This window comes from Narcine bancroftii, chromosome 5 (assembly GCF_036971445.1).
Source record: "Narcine bancroftii isolate sNarBan1 chromosome 5, sNarBan1.hap1, whole genome shotgun sequence".
In the NCBI taxonomy this organism is placed as follows: domain Eukaryota; kingdom Metazoa; phylum Chordata; class Chondrichthyes; order Torpediniformes; family Narcinidae; genus Narcine; species Narcine bancroftii.
In genome coordinates this window covers 185,557,735-185,585,432 of record NC_091473.1, presented here as the reverse complement: position 1 = coordinate 185,585,432, position 27,698 = coordinate 185,557,735, and the positions used below count along the sequence as shown (strand labels likewise).

At 53.8% G+C, this 27,698-nt stretch overlaps 1 protein-coding gene across 1 annotated transcript; it reads left to right on the top strand.

The window, feature by feature from the left end:
• Positions 1-481: 481 nt before the first annotated feature.
• On the top strand, positions 482-24,686 carry LOC138764347 (ephrin-A2-like). Its single transcript, XM_069940130.1, is given in 7 exon segments — positions 482-695; positions 14,460-14,647; positions 14,650-14,751; positions 17,362-17,424; positions 17,982-18,038; positions 23,018-23,148; positions 24,133-24,686. Coding segments are annotated over 7 exon segments (678 nt in total). The 5' UTR covers positions 482-582; the 3' UTR covers positions 24,157-24,686.
• The last annotated feature ends 3,012 nt before the right edge of the window (positions 24,687-27,698 follow it).

The window sequence follows — 27,698 nt, the reverse complement described above, 5'->3', positions numbered from 1 at the left end:
CTCTCACCCCTCTCTCACCCACCCAATCTTTCCCACCCCTTCTCTCCCAACCCCTCCCCCTCCCCCTTTGTCTCCCCCTCCCCTCCCCCTTTCTCCCCTCTCCCTCCCCCCCCCATTTTCTCCCCTCCCCTCCCACTTTCTCTCTTCTACCTCCCTCTTTCTCCCCTCCTTCTCGCTCCCTTTTTCCCTCCCCCCTACCACTTTCTCCCCTCTCTCCCCATCCCACTTTCTCCCCTCCCTCTCCCTCTCTCCTTTCCCCCTCCCCCTCCTCTGAAATCTTCTCAACCATCCTGCTGGGCGTACAGAAACATCCCTTACTCCAGGACCGTGGAAGCTCGCAGAGCGTTCAAACAGCGTTGTCAACCCAGAAGTGATGTGGTAAGCGGACCGAGAGAGGGAGTGAGCAAAACGAATAAACGCCTGCATTTCCTCTTTAAGTCCGAATGATAGGCATCCCATGTTTCTCCTTGCGAGGCACAAAGGTCTAACGTTACACCCACCTATCAGGGGTGTGTCTTCAAGGGTTAAGATCAACAGATTGAGGTCTAACAGTTGATTGAGGGTGGCGGAAAAGTCGGAGCCATGCATTTCGAATCGTTCTTGCATCGTGCGCTGTGGCTCCACACGCTGTTTCAAGAAATGGGCAAGATTTTCTCGGTTAGGCATGGCGTATATTGGAACAGCACCAATCCAAGGTAAAAATGGAGCAAAATCCCTCTCGCTCGCTCCACACTTCCTCCCTGCAAGTTCTTGTGCCATGTCGTGAGAAGCCACAGTAAAAATTCTAAGGGCCCGAATTCTGTCCACAGGTTTAGTCCCAGGTTTGTACTCAGGGTCAGCAGGAAGTTCGATTAAAAATTCAGCTGGAATTTCGTTGAACGATTTCAGCTGAAAGTTTGTTGAAAAGTTGAGCCGAAAGTTTGTTGAAAAGTTGAGCCGAAAGTTTGTTGAAAAGTTGAGCCGAAAGTTAGTTGAAAAGTTGAGCCGAAAGTTTGTTGAAAAGTTGAGCCGAAAGTTTGTTGAAAAGTTGAACCGAGAGAGCTTGCTCCAAACTTGAGCCGAGAGAGCTTGCTCCAAACTTGAGCCGAGAGAGCTTGCTCCAAACTTGGGCCGAGAGAGCTTGCTCCAAACTTGGGCCGAGAGAGCTTGCTCCAAACTTGGGCCGAGAGAGCTTGCTGCAAACTTGGGCCGAGAGAGCTTGCTCCAAACTTGGGCCGAGAGAGCTTGCTCCAAACTTGGGCCGAGAGAGCTTGCTCCAAACTTGGGCCGAGAGAGCTTGCTCCAAACTTGGGCCGAGAGAGCTTGCTCCAAACTTGGGCCGAGAGAGCTTGCTCCAAACTTGGGCCGAGAGAGCTTGCTCCAAACTTGGGCCGAGAGAGCTTGCTCCAAACTTGGGCCGAGAGAGCTTGCTCCAAACTTGGGCCGAGAGAGCTTGCTCCAAACTTGGGCCGAGAGAGCTTGCTCCAAACTTGGGCCGAGAGAGCTTGCTCCAAACTTGGGCCGAGAGAGCTTGCTCCAAACTTGGGCCGAGAGAGCTTGCTCCAAACTTGGGCCGAGAGAGCTTGCTCCAAACTTGGGCCGAGAGAGCTTGCTCCAAACTTGGGCCGAGAGAGCTTGCTCCAAACTTGGGCCGAGAGAGCTTGCTCCAAACTTGGGCCGAGAGAGCTTGCTCCAAACTTGGGCCGAGAGAGCTTGCTCCAAACTTGGGCCGAGAGAGCTTGCTCCAAACTTGGGCCGAGAGAGCTTGCTCCAAACTTGGGCCGAGAGAGCTTGCTCCAAACTTGGGCCGAGAGAGCTTGCTCCAAACTTGGGCCGAGAGAGCTTGCTCCAAACTTGGGCCGAGAGAGCTTGCTCCAAACTTGGGCCGAGAGAGCTTGCTCCAAACTTGGGCCGAGAGAGCTTGCTCCAAACTTGGGCCGAGAGAGCTTGCTCCAAACTTGGGCCGAGAGAGCTTGCTCCAAACTTGGGCCGAGAGAGCTTGCTCCAAACTTGGGCCGAGAGAGCTTGCTCCAAACTTGGGCCGAGAGAGCTTGCTCCAAACTTGGGCCGAGAGAGCTTGCTCCAAACTTGGGCCGAGAGAGCTTGCTCCAAACTTGGGCCGAGAGAGCTTGCTCCAAACTTGGGCCGAGAGAGCTTGCTCCAAACTTGGGCCGAGAGAGCTTGCTCCAAACTTGGGCCGAGAGAGCTTGCTCCAAACTTGGGCCGAGAGAGCTTGCTGCAAACTTGGGCCGAGAGAGCTTGCTGCAAACTTGGGCCGAGAGAGCTTGCTGCAAACTTGGGCCGAGAGAGCTTGCTGCAAACTTGGGCCGAGAGAGCTTGCTGCAAACTTGGGCCGAGAGAGCTTGCTGCAAACTTGGGCCGAGAGAGCTTGCTCCAAACTTGGGCCGAGAGAGCTTGCTGCAAACTTGGGCCGAGAGAGCTTGCTGCAAACTTGGGCCGAGAGAGCTTGCTGCAAACTTGGGCCGAGAGAGCTTGCTGCAAACTTGGGCCGAGAGAGCTTGCTCCAAACTTGGGCCGAGAGAGCTTGCTCCAAACTTGGGCCGAGAGAGCTTGCTCCAAACTTGGGCCGAGAGAGCTTGCTCCAAACTTGGGCCGAGAGAGCTTGCTCCAAACTTGGGCCGAGAGAGCTTGCTCCAAACTTGGGCCGAGAGAGCTTGCTCCAAACTTGGGCCGAGAGAGCTTGCTCCAAACTTGGGCCGAGAGAGCTTGCTCCAAACTTGGGCCGAGAGAGCTTGCTCCAAACTTGGGCCGAGAGAGCTTGCTCCAAACTTGGGCCGAGAGAGCTTGCTCCAAACTTGGGCCGAGAGAGCTTGCTCCAAACTTGGGCCGAGAGAGCTTGCTCCAAACTTGGGCCGAGAGAGCTTGCTGCAAACTTGGGCCGAGAGAGCTTGCTGCAAACTTGGGCCGAGAGAGCTTGCTGCAAACTTGGGCCGAGAGAGCTTGCTGCAAACTTGGGCCGAGAGAGCTTGCTGCAAACTTGGGCCGAGAGAGCTTGCTGCAAACTTGGGCCGAGAGAGCTTGCTGCAAACTTGGGCCGAGAGAGCTTGCTGCAAACTTGGGCCGAGAGAGCTTGCTGCAAACTTGGGCCGAGAGAGCTTGCTGCAAACTTGGGCCGAGAGAGCTTGCTGCAAACTTGGGCCGAGAGAGCTTGCTGCAAACTTGGGCCGAGAGAGCTTGCTGCAAACTTGGGCCGAGAGAGCTTGCTGCAAACTTGGGCCGAGAGAGCTTGCTGCAAACTTGGGCCGAGAGAGCTTGCTGCAAACTTGGGCCGAGAGAGCTTGCTGCAAACTTGGGCCGAGAGAGCTTGCTGCAAACTTGGGCCGAGAGAGCTTGCTGCAAACTTGGGCCGAGAGAGCTTGCTGCAAACTTGGGCCGAGAGAGCTTGCTGCAAACTTGGGCCGAGAGAGCTTGCTGCAAACTTGGGCCGAGAGAGCTTGCTGCAAACTTGGGCCGAGAGAGCTTGCTGCAAACTTGGGCCGAGAGAGCTTGCTGCAAACTTGGGCCGAGAGAGCTTGCTGCAAACTTGGGCCGAGAGAGCTTGCTGCAAACTTGGGCCGAGAGAGCTTGCTGCAAACTTGGGCCGAGAGAGCTTGCTGCAAACTTGGGCCGAGAGAGCTTGCTGCAAACTTGGGCCGAGAGAGCTTGCTGCAAACTTGGGCCGAGAGAGCTTGCTGCAAACTTGGGCCTAGAGAGCTTGCTGCAAACTTGGGCCGAGAGAGCTTGCTGCAAACTTGGGCCGAGAGAGCTTGCTGCAAACTTGGGCCGAGAGAGCTTGCTGCAAACTTGGGCCGAGAGAGCTTGCTGCAAACTTGGGCCGAGAGAGCTTGCTGCAAACTTGGGCCGAGAGAGCTTGCTGCAAACTTGGGCCGAGAGAGCTTGCTGCAAACTTGGGCCGAGAGAGCTTGCTGCAAACTTGGGCCGAGAGAGCTTGCTGCAAACTTGGGCCGAGAGAGCTTGCTGCAAACTTGGGCCGAGAGAGCTTGCTGCAAACTTGGGCCGAGAGAGCTTGCTGCAAACTTGGGCCGAGAGAGCTTGCTGCAAACTTGGGCCGAGAGAGCTTGCTGCAAACTTGGGCCGAGAGAGCTTGCTGCAAACTTGGGCCGAGAGAGCTTGCTGCAAACTTGGGCCGAGAGAGCTTGCTGCAAACTTGGGCCGAGAGAGCTTGCTGCAAACTTGGGCCGAGAGAGCTTGCTGCAAACTTGGGCCGAGAGAGCTTGCTGCAAACTTGGGCCGAGAGAGCTTGCTCCAAACTTGGGCCGAGAGAGCTTGCTGCAAACTTGGGCCGAGAGAGCTTGCTGCAAACTTGGGCCGAGAGAGCTTGCTGCAAACTTGGGCCGAGAGAGCTTGCTGCAAACTTGGGCCGAGAGAGCTTGCTCCAAACTTGGGCCGAGAGAGCTTGCTCCAAACTTGGGCCGAGAGAGCTTGCTCCAAACTTGGGCCGAGAGAGCTTGCTTGCTGAAAAAGAATTCGGCTGAAAGTTTGTTGCCAGCTTGTTCAAAAGCTCCACTGAACGTGTGAAGAAAAAAAAAATTAAGTGGCTGTTTCGTTTTGAAAGTTCATCCGAAGGTTGGTGAAAGACCCAGGGTGAAATTTTTGAAAATATTCACTGAAATGTTAGGTGAGTTTTTGTTTCTAATTTGACTCATTAATGTTATGAAATTTATTGCTTTCCAGCAGCCGCACATTACATGACAGTATTCCAGTACATTCCTGTACGTCGAGGAAGGAGAAAACTGCTTATGTTCTAATTCTACAGTCTCAATTTTCGAACTTGAAAGGGTGGAAAACAAGATTGAAACATGTGTCATCTTGTTTAATTGGAAACCTTTTCCTGGCATTCAGTTGGCTATTGTTTAAGCTCTCATAATATTTCTACTTCTGTTTGCTTTTGCCCTGTGGTTAAATCAATGTTGTTCTAACCCCAATAATATTGACTCATCACACGTCAGAGGTGGTTTTAATGTGGTCAGGTTCAAGCCAAAGATCAGGTTGAATTGTACTATTTCTGTTAGCAAACTAATTGTTGGTCACCAGCCTTGGGCGCTACGTCGAGCCTTTTGGTGGAGTCCACGAGCAAGGACGAGGGCCATAAGAGAGGGACGTTGCCAGGCAGTGGAGACACTCCGGCCAAGGCCTCCCCTGTATATGGACGAAGTCGCTGCCTTCTGTTCGGCTACATATTGAGTCCACATTGGGCGCCTGGGTAGTAAACCGAAGGGCAGAGGCAGACCCCCTCCGGTGACCAGTTCGCCCTCCCCTTCAGATCAAGGTGCTGGGGGTGGGGGGAATCTGGTCTGGAGGGGCTGAGGTGGGCGACAAGAATCGGTTGGAGCGGATTGCAGAGGCCCACCACCAGGTGAGCCCATGGGCACAGGTGCTCCCTCTCGATGGCGGTGTGGCCCCTTCCTCGCCATCTCCCCACCAAGCCGGTTCACATGGGGATCCAAGATGGAAAGGGTTCAAGGGGCCGCCACATGCCAGTCTCCAGATGATGGGGGTGGGGGGGCAAGGGCTCACCCAACATGGCCCTCGTCCTGAGGACTGCCTTCGTGCATTGGCTGCCTCAGTGCGTGGGTGGAAACAAGGCACGAGAGCACAAAGGACTGAGGTCCGATGTGTCTATCGGGGGTGTGGCGAAGGACAGGCACCGTCCCAGTCAGCTGGATTTTGCCGCACAACCTGTGGAAGGTTCTACTAAGACCAACACCTTGAGCCACAAGGCCATCAGGCAGTGGTCAGCACGGAAAGTCCTGCAGACGCTGAGAGATGAGGACTCGATGAGTACAGTGGGGTGGTTCCTGGAGCAGACCATCTAGGTTATCTGGCGGGATGTCTCTCACAAACAAGCACCAGGGCTTTGGCCTGGCTGGCGGTGAGAGGAGCCTACCTGGTCGCGTCCTTCCTGTACGACCGGGATGTACCCCCACCACCCACATTGTCCCCCGAGATGACTGCACTGGAGAAAATTCTGAAAAGCAGTACTTTGGTGGGGGGGGGTGGGGGGGGTAATCTCTGGATTGCTGCCTGTGCCTCGCACCAGGAAGTTGCAGCAGACAAATGTGCGGCTGAAGAGTTGGGGCAGGGGGGCTCTGATGTGCGGATCATTCTGTTCCCTTCCGTGGGAGGGTTCGACCTGTACAGAAAGGACGGGCTGCTCTGGAACTGGAGAGGGGCATGTCTCCTGGGCGGGCAAGCGAGGGCAGAAGGTGGGGGGGAGGACGATGCGGTGAGTTTGTGGGGAAGGGAGGGCAGGGGAGGAAACACAAATGCAACCAGTTGGAGAGGTTGAAATGTGTCGATTTCAACACAAGAAGTATTAGGGATGGACTTGGATCAGGGCGTGGAACTACGATGTTGTGGCTGTCACGGAAACTTGACTGGAGGGAAGGGCAGGTCTGGCTGAAGCAGGTACCGGGGTTGAAGTGTTTCAAAAGGGATAGGACGGCAGGTGAGAGAAATGGGGAGGAGCATTACTGATCCAGGATAGTATTATAGAAAGGGAGGAGGTTGCAGAGGGAGGGTCTACTGAGTCGGTGTGGGTGGAAACAGAAAGGCAGTCATCTGCAGGCTCTTAACTCGCCCACGGGACACAAAGGAGCAGAAAAGCTGGCAGATTTTTGGAAGGGGGGCAGAAATTACAGGGAGACTTCAACTGGCACCTCCTGAGGGCAAGAGGGACCGATGGGGCAGGGTTTGTCAGAAGAGTCCAAGGAGGAATTCCAACACAATCCGCGGACCTGCCGATGAGAGGAGAGGCCGAACTGGACCTGGTTTTGGGGAATGAACCTGGTTGGGTTACGAACCCCTCGGTGGGGGAGCATTTTGGTGAGAGGGATCACACAACTCCCTGAGCTTTAGTGCAGCCATGGACAGGGATAAAAACAGATGGGATGAGGCATAAACTAGGGAGAGCAAATTGGGAGCAAATGTTCTCCGGGTGAAAGCACTGAGGGAACGTGGAGGATGTTGCGGGTTCATGATAGGGTTTGTCCCACAGAGACAGGGTAGGAAAAGGGAACTACGGTTGACGAGACATGTGAGGCAGCCAGTGAACAGGAAGAAGGAAGAGCACATTGGATTTAGGAAGAAGGAAACAGGAAGGGCTTGTGAGAATTATATGGCAGCCAGGAAGAAAGGACTTGGGAGATGTCGAAGGGAGCATGAGAAGGCCTTGGCCGGTAGGATTAAGGAGCACCCCAAGGCGTTGTATGTGTACGTGAAGAACAGAAGGATGACAGGAGTGAAGGTGGGGGCTCCTAAAGGAGGCAACATGTGCCTGGAGGTTGGGGATGTCCTAATTGAATACTTTGCTCCAGAGAAAAGGACATTGATCAGGGTGGGGACAGGAGAGAACGGGGCCTGCGCACTGGACCGTGATCAGATTAAGGAAGTTCTGGATCCTCATAAAGATTGACAAGTCCCTGGGAAGGGACGAGATACACCCCAGGCTGCTGTGAGGAGGGAGGGAAGAGATTGCTGGGGTGTTCGCAATGATCTTTACACCCTCCTTGGCCATGGGGGGAGATACCAGAGGATTGAAGAACGACGAATGTGGTCCCCCTGTGGTACTGGTGGGGACAAGTCTGCTACTGTATAACACCGGGGTACACTACTGGTGGGGACAAATTTGCTACTATCACTGGAGTACAGAACTAGTGGGGACAGGTCTATCACTGTATAACTCTATAGTATTGGTGGGGACGGGTCTGTCATTTTAACACTGGGATACAGTACAGATGGGGACGGGTCTGTCCCTGTGTAACACTAGGATACAGTACAGGTGGAGATGTGTCAGTCCCTATGTAACACTGGGGATCAGTAGTGGTGGGGATGGGTCTGCCACTGTAAAACCGGGGTACAGTACTGGTGGGGAATGATCTGTCACTGTGTAACACTGGGGTACAGTACTGGTGGGGACTGGTCTGCCACTGTCACACCGGGGTGCAGTACTGGTGGGGCCGGGTCTGTCACTGTGTAACACCGGGGTACATTACTGGTGGGGATGGGTCTGTCCCTGTGTAACAATGGTGTACAGTACTGGTGCGGACGGGTCTGTCCCTGTGTAACACTGGGGTACAGTACTAGGGAGGAAGAGTCTGCCACTGTAACACCGCGTTACAGTACTGGTTGGGACGTATCTGTCACTTTATCACTGGTGTACAGTACTGGTGGGGAAGGGTCTGTCACAGTGTAACACTGGGGTAAAGTACTGGTGGGGACGGGTCTATCACTGTGTAACACCGTGGTACAGTACTTGTGGGGACTGGTCTGTCACTGTGTAACACCAGAGTACAGTACTGGTGGGGGCGATTCTGCCGCTGTAACACCAGCGTACAGTACAGGTGGGGACAGGTCTGTCACTGTGTAACAATGGGGTACAGTAGTGGAGTGGCAGGGACGGGTCTGCCACTGGATAACATCTGGGTACAGTAATGGTGGGGATGGGTCTGTCCTTGTATAACACCAGGGTACAGTACTAGTGGCGATGGGTCTGTCACTGTGTTAAAACCAGGGTACCGTATTGGTGGGGATGGGACTGTCACTGTGTAACAGTGGGATACAGTACTGGTGGGGATGGGTCTGTCCCTGTGTAACTGGGGTATAGTACTGGTAGGGATGGGTCTGTCACTGTGTAACACTGGGGTACAGAACTGGTGGGGATGGGTCTGCCACTATAACACCAGGGTTCTGTACTAGTGGGGATTGGACTGTCATTGTGTAACACTGGGGTACAGTACTGGTGTGGACTGGCCTGCCATCTAACACCAGGCTGCAGTACTGGTAGGGATGTGTCTGTCACTGTGTAACACCAGGGTACAGTACTGGTGGGGATGGATCTGTCCCTGTGTAATTGGGGTACAGTACTGGTGGGGATGGGTCTGTCCCTGTGTAACAGTGGGGTACAGTACTGGTGGGGATGGGTCTGTCCCTGGGTAACACTGGGGTACAGAACTGGTGGGTCAGGTATGTCCCTGTATACCACTGGGGTACAGTACTAATGGGGACTGGTCTGTCTCTGTGTAACACCGGGGTACAGTACTGGTGGGGACGCGTCTGCCACTGTAACTCCGACGTACATTAGTGGTGTGGACGGGTCTACCACTGTAACAACGGGGTACAGTACTGATTGGGATGCGTCTATCACTGTATAACTCTGTAGTTCTGGTGGGGTAGGGTCTATCCCTGTATAATTCTGTAGTTCTGGTGGGGTCGGGTCTATCCCTGTATAACTATAGTACTGGTGGGCAGGTTCTGTCACTGTGTAACACCGGGGTACAGTACAGGTGGGGACAGGGCTGACACTGTAACACTGGGATACAGTACAGGTGGGGATGGGTCAGTCCCTGTGTAACAATGGGGTACAGTAGTGGAGTGGTGAGGACGGGTCTGTCCCTGTGTAACTGGGGTACATTACTGGTGGGGACTTGTCTGCCACTGTAACACCGGGTACAGTACTGATGGGGATGGGTCTGTCCCTGTGTAACACCAGTGTACAATACTGGTGGAGACGCATCTGTCCCTGTGTAACACCAGTGTACAGTACTGGTGGGGACAGGTCTGCCACTGTAACATCAGGGTACAGTAATGGTGGGGACGGGTCTGTACTTGTATAACACTGGGGTATAGTACTGGTGGGGACGGGTCTGACCCTGTGTAACACTAGGGTACAGTACTAGTGGTGACGGGTCTGTCACTGTATAACACCAGGGTACAGTACTGGTGGGGATGGGTCTGTCACTGTGTAACACCGTGGTACAGTACTTGTGGGGACTGGTCTGTCACTGTGTAACACCAGAGTACAGTACTGGTGGGGGCGATTCTGCCGCTGTAACACCAGCGTACAGTACAGGTGGGGACAGGTCTGTCACTGTGTAACAATGGGGTACAGTAGTGGAGTGGCAGGGACGGGTCTGCCACTGGATAACATCTGGGTACAGTAATGGTGGGGATGGGTCTGTCCTTGTATAACACCAGGGTACAGTACTAGTGGCGATGGGTCTGTCACTGTGTTAAAACCAGGGTACCGTATTGGTGGGGATGGGACTGTCACTGTGTAACAGTGGGATACAGTACTGGTGGGGATAGGTCTGTCCCTGTGTAACTGGGGTATAGTACTGGTAGGGATGGGTCTGTCACTGTGTAACACTGGGGTACAGAACTGGTGGGGATGGGTCTGCCACTATAACACCAGGGTTCTGTACTAGTGGGGATTGGACTGTCTTTGTGTAACACTGGGGTACAGTACTGGTGTGGACTGGCCTGCCATCTAACACCAGGCTGCAGTACTGGTAGGGATGTGTCTGTCACTGTGTAACACCAGGGTACAGTACTGGTGGGGATGGATCTGTCCCTGTGTAATTGGGTTACAGTACTGGTGGGGATGTGTCTGTTCCTGTGTAACAGTGGGGTACAGTACTGGTGGGGATGGGTCTGTCCCTGGGTAACTGGGGTATAGTACTGGTAGGGATGGGTCTGTCACTGTGTAACACTGGGGTACAGAACTGGTGGGTCAGGTATGTCCCTGTATACCACTGGGGTACAGTACTAATGGGGACTGGTCTGCCTCTGTGTAACACCGGGGTACAGTACTGGTGGGGACGCGTCTGCCACTGTAACTCCGACGTACATTAGTGGTATGGACGGGTCTACCACTGTAACAACGGGGTACAGTACTGGTGGGGATGCATCTATCACTGTATAACTCTGTAGTTCTGGTGGGGTAGGGTCTATCCCTGTATAACTCTGTAGTTCTGGTGGGGTCGGGTCTATCCCTGTATAACTATAGTACTGGTGGGCCGGTTCTGTCACTGTGTAACACCGGGGTACAGTACTGGTGGGGACAGGGCTGACACTGTAACACTGGGATACAGTACAGGTGGGGATGGGTCAGTCCCTGTGTAACAATGGGTCAGTCCCTGTGTAACAATGGGTCAGTCCCTGTGTAACAATGGGTCAGTCCCTGTGTAACAATGGGTCAGTCCCTGTGTAACAATGGGTCAGTCCCTGTGTAACAATGGGTCAGTCCCTGTGTAACAATGGGTCAGTCCCTGTGTAACAATGGGTCAGTCCCTGTGTAACAATGGGTCAGTCCCTGTGTAACAATGGGTCAGTCCCTGTGTAACAATGGGGTACAGTAGTGGAGTGGTGAGGACGGGTCTGTCCCTGTGTAACTGGGGTACATTACTGGTGGGGACTTGTCTGCCACTGTAACACCGGGTACAGTACTGATGGGGATGGGTCTGTCCCTGTGTAACACCAGTGTACAATACTGGTGGAGACGCGTCTGTCCCTGTGTAACACCAGTGTACAGTACTGGTGGGGACAGGTCTGCCACTGTAACATCAGGGTACAGTAATGGTGGGGACGGGTCTGTACTTGTATAACACTGGGGTATAGTACTGGTGGGGACGGGTCTGACCCTGTGTAACACTAGGGTACAGTACTAGTGGCGACGGGTCTGTCACTGTATAACACTGAGGTACAGTACTGGTGGGGACGGGACTGTCACTGTAACGCCGGGGTACAGTACTGGTGGGGATGGGTCTGTCACAGTGTAACACTGCGGTACAGTACTGGTGGGGATGGGTCCTGCTGTGTCTGTGCTGCACCAGGACTTTGCTCATCAAACGTTTTGAAATGAATCTGTACCTCAATGTGAAGAATTGATTTTCATTCCAAATTAGCAGACCTCATCAGAGTGATGTGTCACCGAGGGAGATCTGCAGTGAGCTGGTCAATGAGGAGGAAGCTGTCAGTGAGAGGACCGAGATCATTCTGGTGTCAGGAAGCTGTCATTTTAAACCCTTCAGCCACAGATCCACATGTGTCCTGTTCCTGCTGTTCGTCTATGTAAAATCTAGTGTACCCCATCCTTCTCTCTCTCTCCCTGACTCTCTTCCCCTCTGTCGATCTCTCTGTTTTTCTCCCTATCCCCTGTCCCCCACCTCGCTCACACCATCTCCCTCCTCTCTGTGTTTGTGCGCATGCGTGTGTTTGTGCGCCTGAGCCTGAGCGCGGCCGCCTGAGCCTGAGCGCGGCCGCCTGAGCCTGAGCGCGGCCGCCTGAGCCTGAGCGCGGCCGCCTGAGCCTGAGCGCGGCCGCCTGAGCCTGAGCGCGGCCGCCTGAGCCTGAGCGCGGCCGCCTGAGCCTGAGCGCGGCCGCCTGAGCCTGAGCGCGGCCGCCTGAGCCTGAGCGCGGCCGCCTGAGCCTGAGCGCGGCCGCCTGAGCCTGAGCGCGGCCGCCTGAGCCTGAGCGCGGCCGCCTGAGCCTGAGCGCGGCCGCCTGAGCCTGAGCGCGGCCGCCTGAGCCTGAGCGCGGCCGCCTGAGCCTGAGCGCGGCCGCCTGAGCCTGAGCGCGGCCGCCTGAGCCTGAGCGCGGCCGCCTGAGCCTGAGCGCGGCCGCCTGAGCCTGAGCGCGGCCGCCTGAGCCTGAGCGCGGCCGCCTGAGCCTGAGCGCGGCCGCCTGAGCCTGAGCGCGGCCGCCTGAGCCTGAGCGCGGCCGCCTGAGCGTTTGTGTGTTGAACGGAAGTAACCACTGTGTTTAGTTGTGCCTGATGGGTTGAGCCTGTGGCTCCAGCTTCGGGCTGGGTTCAAACATGTTGCTCTCAGAAGAGGGGGCTGATGAAAATGTTGGATGGAAACCACACCGGTTCCTCCCTAAAGGCGCACGGTTGGTCATTACAGTGGCTTCCAGCATGGGCCAGGGGGCTGCTGGGTCCCGTGTGGGGCACGCAGTTCACCATTTGGAAACACAGCCTCTGTCCTCCCTCATCCTAACCCTTCGTACAGTGGCCACCCTGCCCAGAACTGCCCCCCCACCCCGTTCCCAAGGCAGTTCAGTGGGGTTTGAACATCCACTGGTAACTCGGACTCAGGGTGGAGTCAGCTGAATCCTTTGAACCGACCGATAGAACCTCGGGAATGCATGATATTGGGGGTGGGGTGCGGTGGGGGGGGGGGAATACTTTTTCTCTTTTTTGGGTCATGAAGCTCCCTCTGTACCGTCCTGTCACACACTCCCGGGGTCAAATACTGAGTGAAGCACCCTCTGCACTGTCCCATCAGTGAATCTGGTGGTACTGACAGATTGTGAGGCAGTTTGCTCCTGGACTAGTTATAAATGCTAAGGGCCAGCAGTTGGTGGTGAGAAGTGGAGACACAACCGACCCATTGCGTAAGCTGAGACCTTGTTTGCCTATGAAATATGAAACTTTTCCTAATCGATTTGGACAAAATAATTGTTGGTTCATCACAATCCGTTCCCTCCTCACTGTTTTCGTTCACATACAAAGCCTCCCCCTTCCACCCAAACTATCACTACTCCCCTTTCCATCTGGACTCCTGTTTCTCCCATCTCCCCCCGATGTTCTCCCTTCCCCGCTGGCACACGGAGCTGCTCTCACATCTTGTGGAATACAGCATCTCCCGCCCATACCAGTGGGCCCAGAGGACGGTGGGCACGCGCTGCCTCCCTCTCCCCCCGGCTCAGGAACATTCTCTAAGCCCCATCTGGGGACCTGGACACACCTCCTGGAACCCTCTGAGCTCCCTCCCCGTCAGGGCTGCGGGAATCCACATTCCCCACGTAGGATAAGGCGATCCAAGATGGCGGCCACACACGTGTCTGGAGCAGGACGTGCGCAGAGGCTGAGGCTATGTGGTGATGTATGAAAGGTGCCAGGAAAACTCCTTGGGTCAGGCAGCGTCCGATGGAGCTAAAGGGGAACAGACGTTTCGGGGCTGAGCCCTTCATCAGGGAACGAGCCTAAAGCAGGCAGAGTCCTGAATAATAAGGTGGGAGGGAGGAGAGAGAGAGAACAGGGAGGAAGGGACAGGGGGAGGAGAGGAGGGAGGAAGGGGTAGGGGGAGGGGAGGAAGGGGGGAGGGGAAGAGCACAGGCCAGTAGGTAAGAGGTCACAGGTGGATACAGGTGGGAGGGTAGAAGAGGTGATGGAGGGAGCGGGTAAGTCTCTGAATGGAGAGGGAAGGGGTGGGGAGCTTGAGGACAGGAGTCAGAGCAGTGGGGAAAGAGAGAAGCTCGAAGAGAGGTTTAACTGGAGTCGACGTTCACGCCACCCAGCTGGACGGTGCCGGACAGAATATTCAGTGTTGTTTCTCCAGTTTGCGGGCAGCTCGGTTCGACGGTAAATGTGGCCGCGGCAGACGTGTCGGTGTGGGAATGGGTTATGGAATCTAAACGGGTGGCCGCTGCGGCAGACGGAGCCCAGGTGCTTGACAAGGCGATCTCCCGGTCTGCGCCCAATCTCTCCCGAGACTCCAGTGGGGGCCCCGGGGCCAGTTGATGACCCCACCATAGATGTTGCTTCACATGGAAGGGCGGTTTGAGGCCCCGAATGGTACCGAGGGGGTTAGGGTGAGAGGGGAAAGATTTAAAGGGAGAATGGGGGGGTGTTGGTGGTTAACGTGTCCCCACAGATGGTGCTGATCTGTTCCCTGCAGGTTCGGATCTGGCGATTACACGGTGAAGGTCTCGATCAATGACTACGTGGATGTCCTCTGCCCCCACTACCGCCCTGGGACCCCCCTCTGGCAGACTGAATCTTTCCAGCTCTACATGGTGGACCAGGAGGGTTACCAAGAGTGCAATGCCGGTCCCACAGCCTTCAAGCGCTGGGAGTGTGACAAGCCCTTTGCCCTTATGCCCCCATCCGCTTCTCTGAGAAGATCCAGCTCTTCACCCCCTTCTCACTCGGCATGGAGTTCCAACGTGGAGCAGAATATTACTACATCTGTGAGTGCACTGGGGCTGGGGAGGGAAGGGGAGGTGAGGGGAGGGAGGGAGGGAGGAGACGCAGGAGCAAATGAGATATGGGGAGGAAGGGTGAGTGGAAGGGGAAAGGTGAAAGGGGAGGTGGCGAGGGAGGGGAAACAGGAGAAAGAGGGGAAGGAGGGAGGAACAAATGAGGGGAGGGAGGAGAGGAAGGGAGGAGACATGGGGAGGAAGGGATGGAGGGGAAGGGGTGTGGCGTGGGAAAGAGGGAGGGGAGGTGGTGAGGGAGGGAGGTGATGCAGGGGGAGATAGGAGGGAAGGGGAGGAGAAAGGGGAAGGGGATGAAAGGTGGGACTGGAGGGGAGCGGAGGAGATTGGGAGGGGAGAGGGAGGGAAGGAAAGGGGGGGTGGCTAAATAATGTCAACAATTCCCATTGCTTCTGAGGTTTCAGGCAGGTGCTGGGATGGTTCATACCTCCCTCCCCCTCTTACTCCCTCCCCATCCACTCCCTCCCTCCTCACCACCCCTCTCTACCGCCCTCCTCCCCCTCCCTCCCCCCTTCACTGCCCCCTTCTTCCTCACCACCCCCCTCCCTCCACACCTCCCTTTGTAGTGCTGAGCCACACACCTTCCATTGATAAAGATTTCTCATGTTCCTGCCACCCCTGATTACTGGAGGGGGTGGAGTATTGAGCAGAGTGAGAGGGGGAGGGGTGCTTCAGCATAACTCAGCCCTGAACCACCATTACTTATGGCCGTAAACCACTGTGGACAGAACCTGGCACAGAGAAGATTTGATTTTCTACTCCCAAAGTGCAGGTGGAGAAGCCAGGAGGGAGGTGAATTACGGCATCAAATCACACAGCTTGAGCAAATCACTTCCAGAAAATCCCCCTCTCCCCGTGACCGAGACAGATCGAAAATTACACAATAAATGGGGCTTGAAACCAGAATGACCCTCACACCCAGTGGTCGTTGTCTACCTCCACTGTGGTTGTCCCTCCCTCCATTCTCTCTTTCTCTCTCCCCCCCCCCCTGTCTCTGTCTGTTTCTGTCTGTCAGTGTTTCTCCCTCCTTCCTTTTCCTCCCCCATTCGCTGACCCTCCCACCTTGGGATTGGGCAGGATAAAAACCAGTGTTCCTGCTGCGGGAGGCGGGTAGGTTTTATCAGCCTGGGATTCCCAAAGTCTCAAGGGTGCCCAGTGACAGATCCCCCCTCCCCCGCCGTCTCTGGATAATTGGGAGCATCACATGCACAAAACAAAATCCCCCTACGGCTTGGTCCGCGTCAGGGATTAGTTCTCAAAGCAGGTTCCAACTTGCCAGGTTTGGAGTGAACTATTTGGTGTTGGGAACCTGATCTGAGCATGTTGGAGAAATACCTCCTTGAGCCGTGTCCCTCCCTCAGGAGGAAGGGAGATCATTTGACGGGCAGCCCGTCGCATTCATACAAACTTGCAGCACAGTGCAGGCCCTTTGGCCTATAACGTTGTGCTGACCCAACTCAAAGTTCCCTGGTTCCTTTTATCGCCACAGAATAACACTTTGAAAATGTGACCTATGTGATAAATTCTTGTCCGCCGTTAGGCAAAGAGTCACCACGAGCATTGCCCGCCCCACGCCCCCTCAATGCTAGGAGAACGAGAGGAGGGTCCCTTCAGAGACGCCAAGCATCCGTGGATTTGCCTCCAGCAGCCTCCTGTTCAAACCATCGGCTTCTGCGCGTTATGCCCGAAGAAGCGGTTGTGACCAGGGTGATGGAGGAGGGGGTGGAAACACGCCTCGAGGCGGTGCCTGCGGCGGACGGGAGGTCAGAGCCTGCGATGGAACTGGCTGCTGTCCACTGCCTTCTTGACCCTTGTGCACACTCGAATCCCCAAACCGGGATGTGGTGCAACCAGGCAGTATGTTGGACCAGGAGACAGCAATTCGGTCCGTCGAACCTGCTCCACCATTCAATGAGATCTAATCATCTCCGCCTACCTGCCTTTCCCCCATATCCCTTAATCCCCAACTCCATAAAAAATCGATCTTAAATATATTTACTGAGATTGCCTCCACTGCTTCAATGGGCAGCGAACTCGACAGATTCCCCACCTTCTGGGAAAAGCAGTTCCTCCTCATCTCTGCCCTGAATTTTGAGGCTATGTCCCCTAGTTCTGGTTTCCCTCACCAATGGGAACAACTTACCGGCCTCTATCTTACCCCCATAGACCAACAGCACCCCCCCCACAATCCCTGGAATCAACCTGGTGAACCTTCTCTGCACCGCCTCCTAAGCCAGTCCATCCTTCCTCGAGTAAGGAGACCAGAACTGCACGCAGTTCTCCAGATGCGGCCTCACCAGGACCTTGTACAGTTGCAGCACAACCTCCCTGCTCCTAAATTCAGTCCCTCCAGCGACAAAGGCCAACATCCCATTTGCCTTCCCGATAACCTGCAAACCAACCTTATGTGATTCGGGCACCAGCCCTCCCCAATCCTTCTGCACGGCTTCCATCCAAAGCGGAAACATTTTCCAGAGTGTACCTAGAGAAGTTTGAGAGCCTCTCCGACAGTAGTGCATTACACATTGGGCAGGACAGTGAACTCACTATTATTAACTAATCAATTGTCTCTCCCTCCCACAGCTTTACCCCCACCCAAGACTGACAAATGCCTCCGACTCAGGGTATTGGTCTGTTGTGTAACAAGTGAGTGATCTGCCCTGGGCACATTGTATGGAGGTTCTCCTTCACTCTGTGTCTGACCCCGGGTGTGTGTGATGGAATGGTGCGGAGGGAAGTTCACTCTGTGTCTGACCCCGGGTGTGTGTGATGGAATGGTGCGGAGGGAAGTTCACTCTGTGTCTGACCCCGGGAGTGTGTGATGGGACGGTGCAGAGGGAGCTTCACTTGTGCCTGACCCCGGGAGTGTGTGACGGGATAGTATGGAGGGAGCTTCACTCTGTGTCTGACCCCAGGAGTGTGTGATTGGACGGTACGGAGGGTGCTTCACTCTGTGTCCGACCCCGGAAGTGTGAGATGGGATAATGCAAAGGGAGCTTCACTCTGTGTCTGACCCCAGGAGTGTGCGATGGGACAAAGATGGGGGTGTTGGGAAAAATGCGAGGAGGGATGTGGGGTGAAGTCAGGTAAATGGGACCAGCTCAGGAAGACATCTGGGTTAGCGGTCAGAAGATGGGCCAAAGGGCTGGTCCCTGTGCTGTCAGACAGTTCCTGGCCCAACACTGTTCTCTTTCCTGTTCCAGCCATGGAGCCAAGTACAGAGACATCCAGGAGACCTGCGAGGGACAACGTGAAGAAAGGTATGGTGCCCCTCACCCTCCTACCCCTGGGTCCCCCCACCCCCGGTCTCCTCCTGGATCCCCCCACCTATGGAGTCCCCTCTCATCCTTGAGTACCTCCACCTATACCACCTCCCCAAACATGGCTCCAGTCATTGTGCGGATGCGTGTGTGTTTCCCGCCTCCCCTCTCCCTCTCCTCCTCACTGCTTCTTCCCTCCACCTCCTACTTCATGTTTCCTCTCTCCCGCCTCCTCTTCCCCCCCCCCCCCCCACTTCCCCCACCTTCCAAGGCATCGTTTGACCTGACCAACCTGTCCCAGGCAGGTGAAATCCCCTCATTGTTCACTCCTCCCAGTGAGTCACAATCGAAACCACCACCTGTACGTCACCGCCTGTATGACACCCAATGTTTATTTACAACAGTCCTTGCCGTGTCCAAAATGCCAGGATTTATCGCCCATCCCTCACTGTCAACTGCAGCAGTCTGCCCTCCCAGTGGGGTGGGGGCAAGGGGAGATGTGATCATGACTGCCTGGTCCTGGAGAAGGAACTGGCCCATGCACGGAGAGGAAACCCCCCCCCTCCCCCCACCACTACCCTCATGATACCCGCTGTTGTCCAATATGGAGGGCAGTGGCTTCATGCAGTGGGTGGTTTTTTTGGGAGCCTGGTCCTGAGAAAGGTACCAGGCCACAGGAAGGAACCAGCAAGTGGTGTCGCAACCCCCACCCCCACTGAGCTCGCTGCTGTCAGTAGAGGAGTGCGGGCAGAGCATTCCGACAGGCTCGACGTCCCTCACGTCATGTATGGAGGAGGTGGGGGGAAGTCTTTCTACAGAAGAATCTAGAACCAGGAACCGCCCGTTTGGGTCAACGTTTTTTCTGATGAGCCTTTTGGGGTTTTTCTTTTGGCCAAAATCTTCCGTTTGTCTGACATATTTGCCAACATATTCTTCCAAACTCTCTTATCTCTGTCACCGTCCATCCTTGCCCCCAGCGCTTTCCACGATCTCAGGAGCAGAAATCAGCCCATCGATTCTGCTGCACCATTCCAATCCTGAGCTGACCTGTCCCCCACTCCCTGGCCTTTTATCCCCTCCCTGTGACCCTCCATGCCCCGACTCAACAAATACCTGTTGATCTCTGCCTTAAACGCACCCACCAACCTCGCTCCCACAAGCCTAGGTTCAACAGACTCAAGACCCTCTGGGTAAAGACATTTCTCCGCATCTCTGTTTTAAATCGATGCCCTTTTATCCTGAAGTTGTGGCCTGGACGCCCCTCCCGTAGGGAACATCCTGGCCACATCCATTCCATCCAGCCATTCAGCATTTGAAATACCTCTATAAGGTTCCCCTCATCCTTCTGTACCCCCAACGAGTACAGTCCAAGAGCCAACAATTGTTCCTGATAAACTAACCCTTCCACTCCTGGTCTCGTTCTAATAAATCTCCCCAACGCCAGCACATCTTTACTCAAATAAGGCGCCCAAACATGTACCCGGTCTCCACGTGTGGGCTCACCAGTGCTTTACAGAATCTCCACATCACATCCCTGCTCTTGTATCCTATCTCTCTAGAAATTAACATCAACACTGCATTCGCCTTCATCACCGCCAACTCAAACTGGAGGTTCATCAATTTTAAATGTAGACATGCAGCACGGTAACAGGCCATTCAGGCCCATGAGTCCGTGCCACCCCCTGCCCTGGTACAGACTCGTGGGCCGATATGGCCTGTTGCTGTGCTGTACATCTAAATTAAAAGGTTGGCCACCCCTGTTCTTGGGTGTCCTGCTCGAGAATTCCCAAGCCCACCCCACACCTCGGAATTTTTAATCTTCTCCCCACGCTGCCCGTTCCACCCAAGTCCACGACCGTTTGCTTCCCGACACTGTTTCATTTGCCACCTCTTTGCCCCCCCTTTCAGGTCTCTCCTGTCCCGCCTTAAACCCGAGCCATCGACTCTCCAACCCCTTCATGGGACCCCCCATGAGGTTTTTGAAACCTCCATAAATTCCGACGACATTTTAAAATTAGGCGCGCAGGACGGTAACGGGGCCCGCGAGCCCGGGTCCTCGCTGTCCAATTTACACCCAATCGACCGACAACACCCCAACCCGGGGTTCATTGCGAAGGGTGGGAGGAAACTGGAGCCCCGCCACCTCCCCCTCAGGGGAGGGGGGATCCCACGTAGACATGGGGAGAACGTGCCAACTCCTTGCAGTCGGTGCGGGATTCGAACCCCGGTCCCGAACAGTTGCGCTAACCGTTCTGCCACTGCCCTACTCCTTCCGCACTTCTCTCCTACTGACCACGTTTAGGGTCTCAGCCCGTGACACACCCCAGTAATATTGGGGGGGGGGGCGGGCAGTGTGGGGCTCGCATTGAGAATAGCTCCGCTAAACGCACCCTATCCGCGGATCCATCCAAATCTTTCTTGTGCATTACAATAGAACCTGCCTCACCCATCTCTTCCACACCCATCTCTTCCACACCCCCACCATCCTCTGGGTTAAAATAGTGACTCCTTAGCTTCCGGTTAAATCTTCCTCCCCTTCGCCTAAATCACCGATTTCCCCCGACTCTGGGCGTTCACCCGATCTGACCCTCTCCTAAAGTTGTCCACTTCTGTGAGGTCACCCCTCATCCTCCAGCGCCCTAGCCTGCTTGACCTCCCCCACACCCCATAGCTCAAACCTCCCCGAGTCCCGGCAATACCCTCATCGATCTCCTCCTAGCCCCTCTCTTGCTCGACGACATCTCTCCTGATCAAAACCAAAAACGAGACCCTGCCCCGTCACACACTCCAAAGCCCCGCAGTTCACTGGGGGGGGGGTTCCCCTATCCCAGGATTGACTCCCCAAAATGCAGCACCTTGCATCGGACGGTGGCGGGAGGGGAGGTTTAAGAGTTGACGCAGTGCCGGATGGCAGGAGAAACCTTCATGGGGCGACTGACTTTTCCTTCATCAGGACTGTGGTAAAACACGTACCACCCAACTGAAAATGTTAGGGGGATGGGAGGGAGGGGAAGGGGCAGGAGGAGAGGAAGGGGCAAGGGGGGGGAGGGAGGGAGGGAGGAAGGGCCAGAGGGATTGAGGGAGGAAAGGGCAGGGACAGGAGGAGGATGTGGAAGGGGCAAGGGAGGAGCATGAGGACGGAGGAAGGGGCATGAGGAGGAAGGGGCATGAGGAGGAAGGGGCGTGAGGAGGGAGAGCGTGGGGAGGGAGAGCGTGGGGAGGGAGGGGCGTGAGGGAAGGAGGGAGGAAGGGGGAGGAGAGGGGAAGGGGCAGGGGGAGGAGAGGAGAGTGGAAGGGGCAGGGGGAGGAGAGAGTGGAAGGGGCAGGGGGAGGAGAGGAGAGTGGGGGGCAGGGGGAGGAGAGGAGAGTGGAAGGGGCAGGGGGAGGAGAGGAGAGTGGAAGGGGCAGGGGGAGGAGAGGAGAGTGGAAGGGGCAGGGGGAGGAGAGGAGAGTGGAAGGGGCAGGGGAGGAGAGGAGAGTGGAAGGGGCAGGGGAAGGAGAGGAGAGTGGAAGGGGCAGGGAAGAGAGGAGAGTGGAAGGGGCAGGGGGAGGAGAGGAGAGTGGAAGGGGCAGGGGAGGAGAGGAGAGTGGAAGGGGCAGGGGGAGGAGAGGAGAGTGGAAGGGGCAGGGGGAGGAGAGGAGAGTGGAAGGGGCAGGGGGAGGAGAGGAGAGTGGAAGGGGCAGGGGGAGGAGAGGAGAGTGGAAGGGGCAGGGGGAGGAGAGGAGAGTGGAAGGGGCAGGGGGAGGAGAGGAGAGTGGAAGGGGCAGGGGGAGGAGAGGAGAGTGGAAGGGGCAGGGGAGGAGAGGAGAGTGGAAGGGGCAGGGGGAGGAATATAGGCCAACAGGTGGCTATGGGTGGGAGGGTAGAAGCTGAGGTGACCTCTCTGAATTGAGAGGGAAGGGGGGTGGGGAGCTGGAGGACAGGAAACAGAGGGATTTGAGATTATTTTATTGTCAGGTAACAAAACAGAAAATATGACATTCACCAAATTCCATTTAGTCGACCATAAGGCAGATAAAGATTTGCATTCAGGAGAAATTGCCTGACGCCGCTTTACAGTTGGAAAGAAAGTGAAGCAAAAGAGGAGTTCCCCCACCCCCACCCCCACCCCCACCCCCACCCCCACCCCCACCCCCACCCCCACCAAGAGTCACCGAATGTCCGTGGATTTTCCCCCAGCAGCCTCTGCTGTTTTGGGCGCAGTGCTAACTTATGTTTGCTTCGAGGTGCCTTTCATGGTCGCCAGGCGGGAGCACCTGTATATTTTTTTTTAAACTGTTTTATAAAGGGGGACACACTCTTACAGTGGCCCGGGTTAGAATCTGACACTGCCTGTGAGGAGTTTGCATGATCTCCCCATGTCTGTTTGGGACCCACTGTTCGAAACGTATGGGGTTTGTAGATTAATTGAGGCTTGTGGGCCCAAAGGCTTGTTAGTGTGCTGTACAATTCTCCTTAAAGGGTCTGACCCATGTGTACTTCATCGTTAATGCAGGGCGGGACTGTCGGGGGGGGAGGGGGAGAATTGGTGACAAGGACTTAATTAAGATGGACCTTCTCTTCGTTCCCCAACAGATGCCTCTAAATCCACCGATAAGGGGAATACCTCGCAGTTGAGCTCCAGTGTGATCCTCTCCTTTCTACCCCTGCTTTATACCTACTTGATATCCTAGGGGGGGGGCTTGGCCGTGGGGGGGGCGTGGGGGTAGAGTCATTCAGGACCTGGAGGAGTGGGGTCCGAGTCCTGCTGTGTCTGCTCTCTCCGCCTTTATGTTTGAAACCCGAACGGTCCTGGGCAGCAGGAACCAGTCCCAGACTTGAGCCTGCTTTCCAGGCTTCCCATTTGCCACGGCGGTGATCTTGACACTGTCCGTTTCCCCACCCTTTGGCCCCCACCGGACGAGAAGGGGAAGATCCGTGGGCGAAGGGAAAGGTGCGTTCCACTGGGGGTAGCCCCATCTCCGTTGACGTTTGGCAGTGGCTGCTGGCGCCCAGATGTCCGCGCCTGGGGACGGGCACTTGCCGGGACTTCCACCGTTCCTAGAAGGGGAGTTGTTCGAAGAGGACCTGATCTGCTGGCTCCAGGACAGAGAATCCACTGCCTATCAGGTATGGTGGCCCTCGATATCTCGTTAAAGAAGGTATGGGCTCTTCGATGACTTACAGGGAGGGTGAGAGATCATCTGGGCCACACATTCAGGAAACCCTCCTCCCCTCTCTCCCCTTCTCTCCCTTCACCTCTCTCTCCCTTCACTTCTCTCTCCCCTATTCTCTCCCCCCTCATTTTTCCTCTTCCCTCCTCCACCTCTATCTCTTCCTCCTCCCTCCCTCCACCTCTATCTCTTTCCCTCTCCCTCCACCTTTATCTCTCCTATCTCTTTTCCACCCTCTCATTTCCCCTCTTCCTCTCTTTCCCCCACCTCTCCCCCTCTCTCTTCCCCCTTTTCTCTCTCTATGGAGGGAGAATAAGGGGGGGGGAGAGAGAAGTTGGAGAGAAAGGGTGAGAGAGGGAGGGGAAGAGAAAGGACAAGAGAGGGAGGGAGGGAGGGAGAAAGAGAGGGGGGGAGAGAGGGGAAATTTTAGGAATAATTTGGGCCTGTTTGCAAATTCTTTGGTGTCTTCCTGTCCGATGCATGGAATTTGAGAAACTCTCAGGCATTTCCAAGGAAAGGTCCTTTCCTGAAAGAACTTTTGCCTCGAGAAGCTGCCTGAACACTTTGATTGTAAGGTGTGTTATTGAACAAACATCTCTTTTCACTTCCATTGATTTTTATCTTCGGATTGGTGATTTTAAAAAATCATTGTTGTAAAGCTTTGGCTGGAGGTGAAACTCTTCCAGCCCGTCCAGAGTGGTCTTTGCAACCATTTAGCCACTTCCTGACCATCTCCTTTGGAGGCGATAGGGTCGAGGTAGGGCCAGCTTTATTGTCCATGCTCATTGGCTAGCAGGATGGACCAGTGGGTTGTGAGGGGCTGGGGAGAGGCAGCGATAGCCAGAACAGAGGATGAGAGGGCTAGTACAGACCAGTCAGTTGGGCTAAATGGCCTCAAGATCGATGTCTGACGGTTCTGAATTTTCTCGTTGTTTTCCAGGATATTTCTGTGGTTTTTTTTTAAAGTGTCGTCCTTTCTCGTCTTTGGTTCGAAGAAACGACGAATCGGTGGCAAAACAAGAGGGGAGTGGAGAGGAGACGAGGCCTTGCTGAGTAGGCCTCATTTCCATGCCAACCTGAGACTGGCCGAACCCAAGTGACCTCTAAAGCTGTCAAGAGCCCCCCTCCTACCCGCCATTGGACAGTGTCAACCCACTGGGGTGGGGGGGTGAGCTCCGCCTCTCCACAGCCAATAAGAGAGGAGGAGCAAGACTCAAGACCACCTGATTGGGCGAGCAGAGACGGTGGAACCAGGTGCAGCATGGTGGCCATTCCCAGAGGATGATGGGAATGGAGCAATGGTGGCTCAGACCCTCCCGAGACTGGGGAAAAGGGTAATGGGGGCTCAGACCCTCCCTTTCTATGAAAGGATTGAGGTGCATCCTCTGAGAGGATGTCCCTCGGACTACCAGGGGCAATGCTGGTCACTGCCAAGGCTTTTTCCGTGGGGTTTGCTTCTCTGTTTGAGGCTTTCAATAAAGGAAATCTGGGAGATTCTGGTGGTGGGATCTGGTTCTGTAATGCAAGGACCTCCTGGTTTCACTGAACTCAAGGAGAGACAGAGAACTCGTGGTAATAATCTGATGATGTACGGTACTGCATCTGCAATCTCCCACTCCCCCTCATCCTCCCCTTACCCCTTCTCTCCCCTTTACCTTTCCTTCTCTCTCCCCCCCATTTTCCCTCCCTCCCTCATTGACCCCGGGAGTGTGTGATGGGACGGTGCAGAGGGACAGGGGAGAGGGTTAAAGTCAAGGGTCTCCAAGATGACTGCCCCTTTCTCTGCCCCCCTGCGAAGAATCAATGTGAAGTAACATTGCAAGAACCAACTCTTAGGGTGATGACTCAAAAGAGAGGCTTGACTCAGCAAGATCGCCCAATGGGTAGTGTCACCCGAGGTTGGCTGAGGTTGTTTCTACTTATTGCAGCTGGGAACCTGCACCTTCCCCCTCCCTCCTCATCCTCCTCTCTCCTCACCGTGCCCCTCTCTCCTCAACGCCCCTCCCACCATGCTCCTTCACAGGAGACCCCATGACATGGTGCAATATTAATTCCGCGTGTGCAGTGAGGAGCTTTGCCCCGAACCTTCCCTCGTCCCCCTCTCAGTTACTTGGAAACTATTTGAGCTAAGGAGATGGAAATGGTGTTTGTAATAGCAAGTTAAGCTGCGTTATTAAACGAGAATTATTTCAGTTCTGAACTCCATCCAGTAAAATGCTGACTGCCTGAACACTGAGCTGTGTTCCATTCAAAACGATCCTTGCTGAGTTGATGTGAACTTTCCCATCTTCAGGGGCAAGCTGTAGGGGTTGGGGAGAGTTTGTTTGTTGACCCTGCTGTCCAGTTTAAATGGGGGTCCGCAGAGAAACATTGACCTTCTGCAGGGACCACTCCCTCCATGAGTCCCACGCAGGGGTGCAGTGATAAGTGTCTGAGCTCACCAAAAATGGTGACAAGGAGGTGCCTGGAACTGCCCCCCTGAGGTGTCCGGAGCGGTACTCCAGTGAGGTCCGGCAGCACTGCCCCCCTGCTCCATGTCCACTCTCCCCTCCCCATCCATCGCCCACACCTCCCTTCTCCACCGCCATTCAGAGTCCCAAACACTCTTTCCATGTGAAGCATCACCTCACTTGTGAATCTGCGGTGGGGGAGGAGCCGTTTACCATGCCCGGTGCTCACGCTGTGGGTCTCCTCTACGTCAGAGAGACTGGGTGCAGACCGGGGAATCGCTTCACTGAGCACCTCGGCTCCGTCCGCCGCAGTAGCGTTGATCTCCCAGTGGTTGCCCATTTCAGTCCCCCATCCCATTCCCATGGTTACGTGTCTGTGGTCTTGTGCACTGCCAGACAGAGACCACCCACAAATTGGAGGAACAACACCTCATCCTCTGTCTGGGCTCCCTCCGACTGGACGGTATTAACATCGATTTCTCTGGTGTCCATTGACGCACTCCCTCCCCCACCCTGATCATCTCCATTCCTCTCTCTCTCCTCCCCTTTTCTCTCTATTTCCTTTACCCCAGTTCTGCATTCACAGAGCTAAAACCTCTTGCCCCTCAATTCTCGCCATTCTTTCTCCTTCCCTCTTTTCCGTATCCAATTATCACCTTCTGTCTATCGGTCTGAATTCCTCCCCGTCGTTCCTTTCACTTCAAGTTGTTTATTGTCCCCCGATTGCACGTACAACCTGATTTTTTTTTTTAACTTTATTTATTCGTTCAAAAAACAAAGAATATATGACATATACAGCAATTAAACATGAACTTTTTTATATATAAATATAGGAAAAGAAAAGAACCCTCCCCTTCAGCCAACTCTCCTAAGGAGAGCCATAAAAAAAAGAAAGAATATTAAAGAAAAAGTTAAATATACATATTAAAATCTAGTCAATATAAATTGAAATGTAAATATTCCGAGTATAACAGCCACTTATTAATTAAAAAAATATAATTATCATGCGAAACACGTAATTTTTTCCATTATTAAACAATATTTCATCTCATTATGCCATCTATTAATATCAATCATATTTGTATCTTTCCACATACTAGCAATACATTTTTTCGCTACGGATAAAGCTAAATATACAAAAGCAAGCTGGAACTTATCTAATCCCAAACCTTTCAGAGGTTGCAAACTACCCAATAAAAATACTGTTGGATCTAAAACTTTTAATCTTATACAGGTATTCTAAAAAAGATTGAACTTTCTTCCAAAAAGATTGTATATGTATACATAACCAAACAGCATAAAAAAAAGTTCCAACCATATCACCACATCTAAAACACAAATCTGATTCATTAAAACCATATTTTTTTTAATTTTTCAGATGTCAAATATAATTGATGTAAAAAATTGTAATTAATCATTGCATTTATCAATCTAGTCTACTTCCTCAGGAGTTTGCGGAGGAGCTAGTGGAGTTTCCATGCTGTAAATGGTTATATGGTATGGTTAGTTACACTATCATAACAAATATCTAACCAATCATCTTCAGAAAAAATAAAACCAATATCCGCTTCCCATTTAATTTTAGATCTATCCCAACCCTTTTTATCCATACCATCCTGTAATATTTGATACATAAATGAAATATAACCCTTCTCTGTTACCTTCATAAGAAAAGTCTCAAATTTAGTCATTTTAGGTAAAATCATATCTCTACCAAACATATTTTATCAAAGATCGAATTTGATAATAAAGAAATAGAGTTCTTATCAATACCAAGATCTTACCTCATCTGATTAAAAGATAAAAACACCCTCTTTAAAACAATCTCCCAAATAAGTTGATTATTATACAATGGAGTCAAAGCCAATAATTTATCCCTCGAGCCTATCATTTTATTTTTCTTTATCCATAACTTCATTAAATGTTTTAGTATAGGCACATTATATTGTTGTAACAAATTAATATTCCACCTAAACAAAAACTGATGTATTTCAAATTCAGAAATACTTGCCATCTCAATTTTAGCCCAACTAGGAGGCCGTACCAAATCCATTAA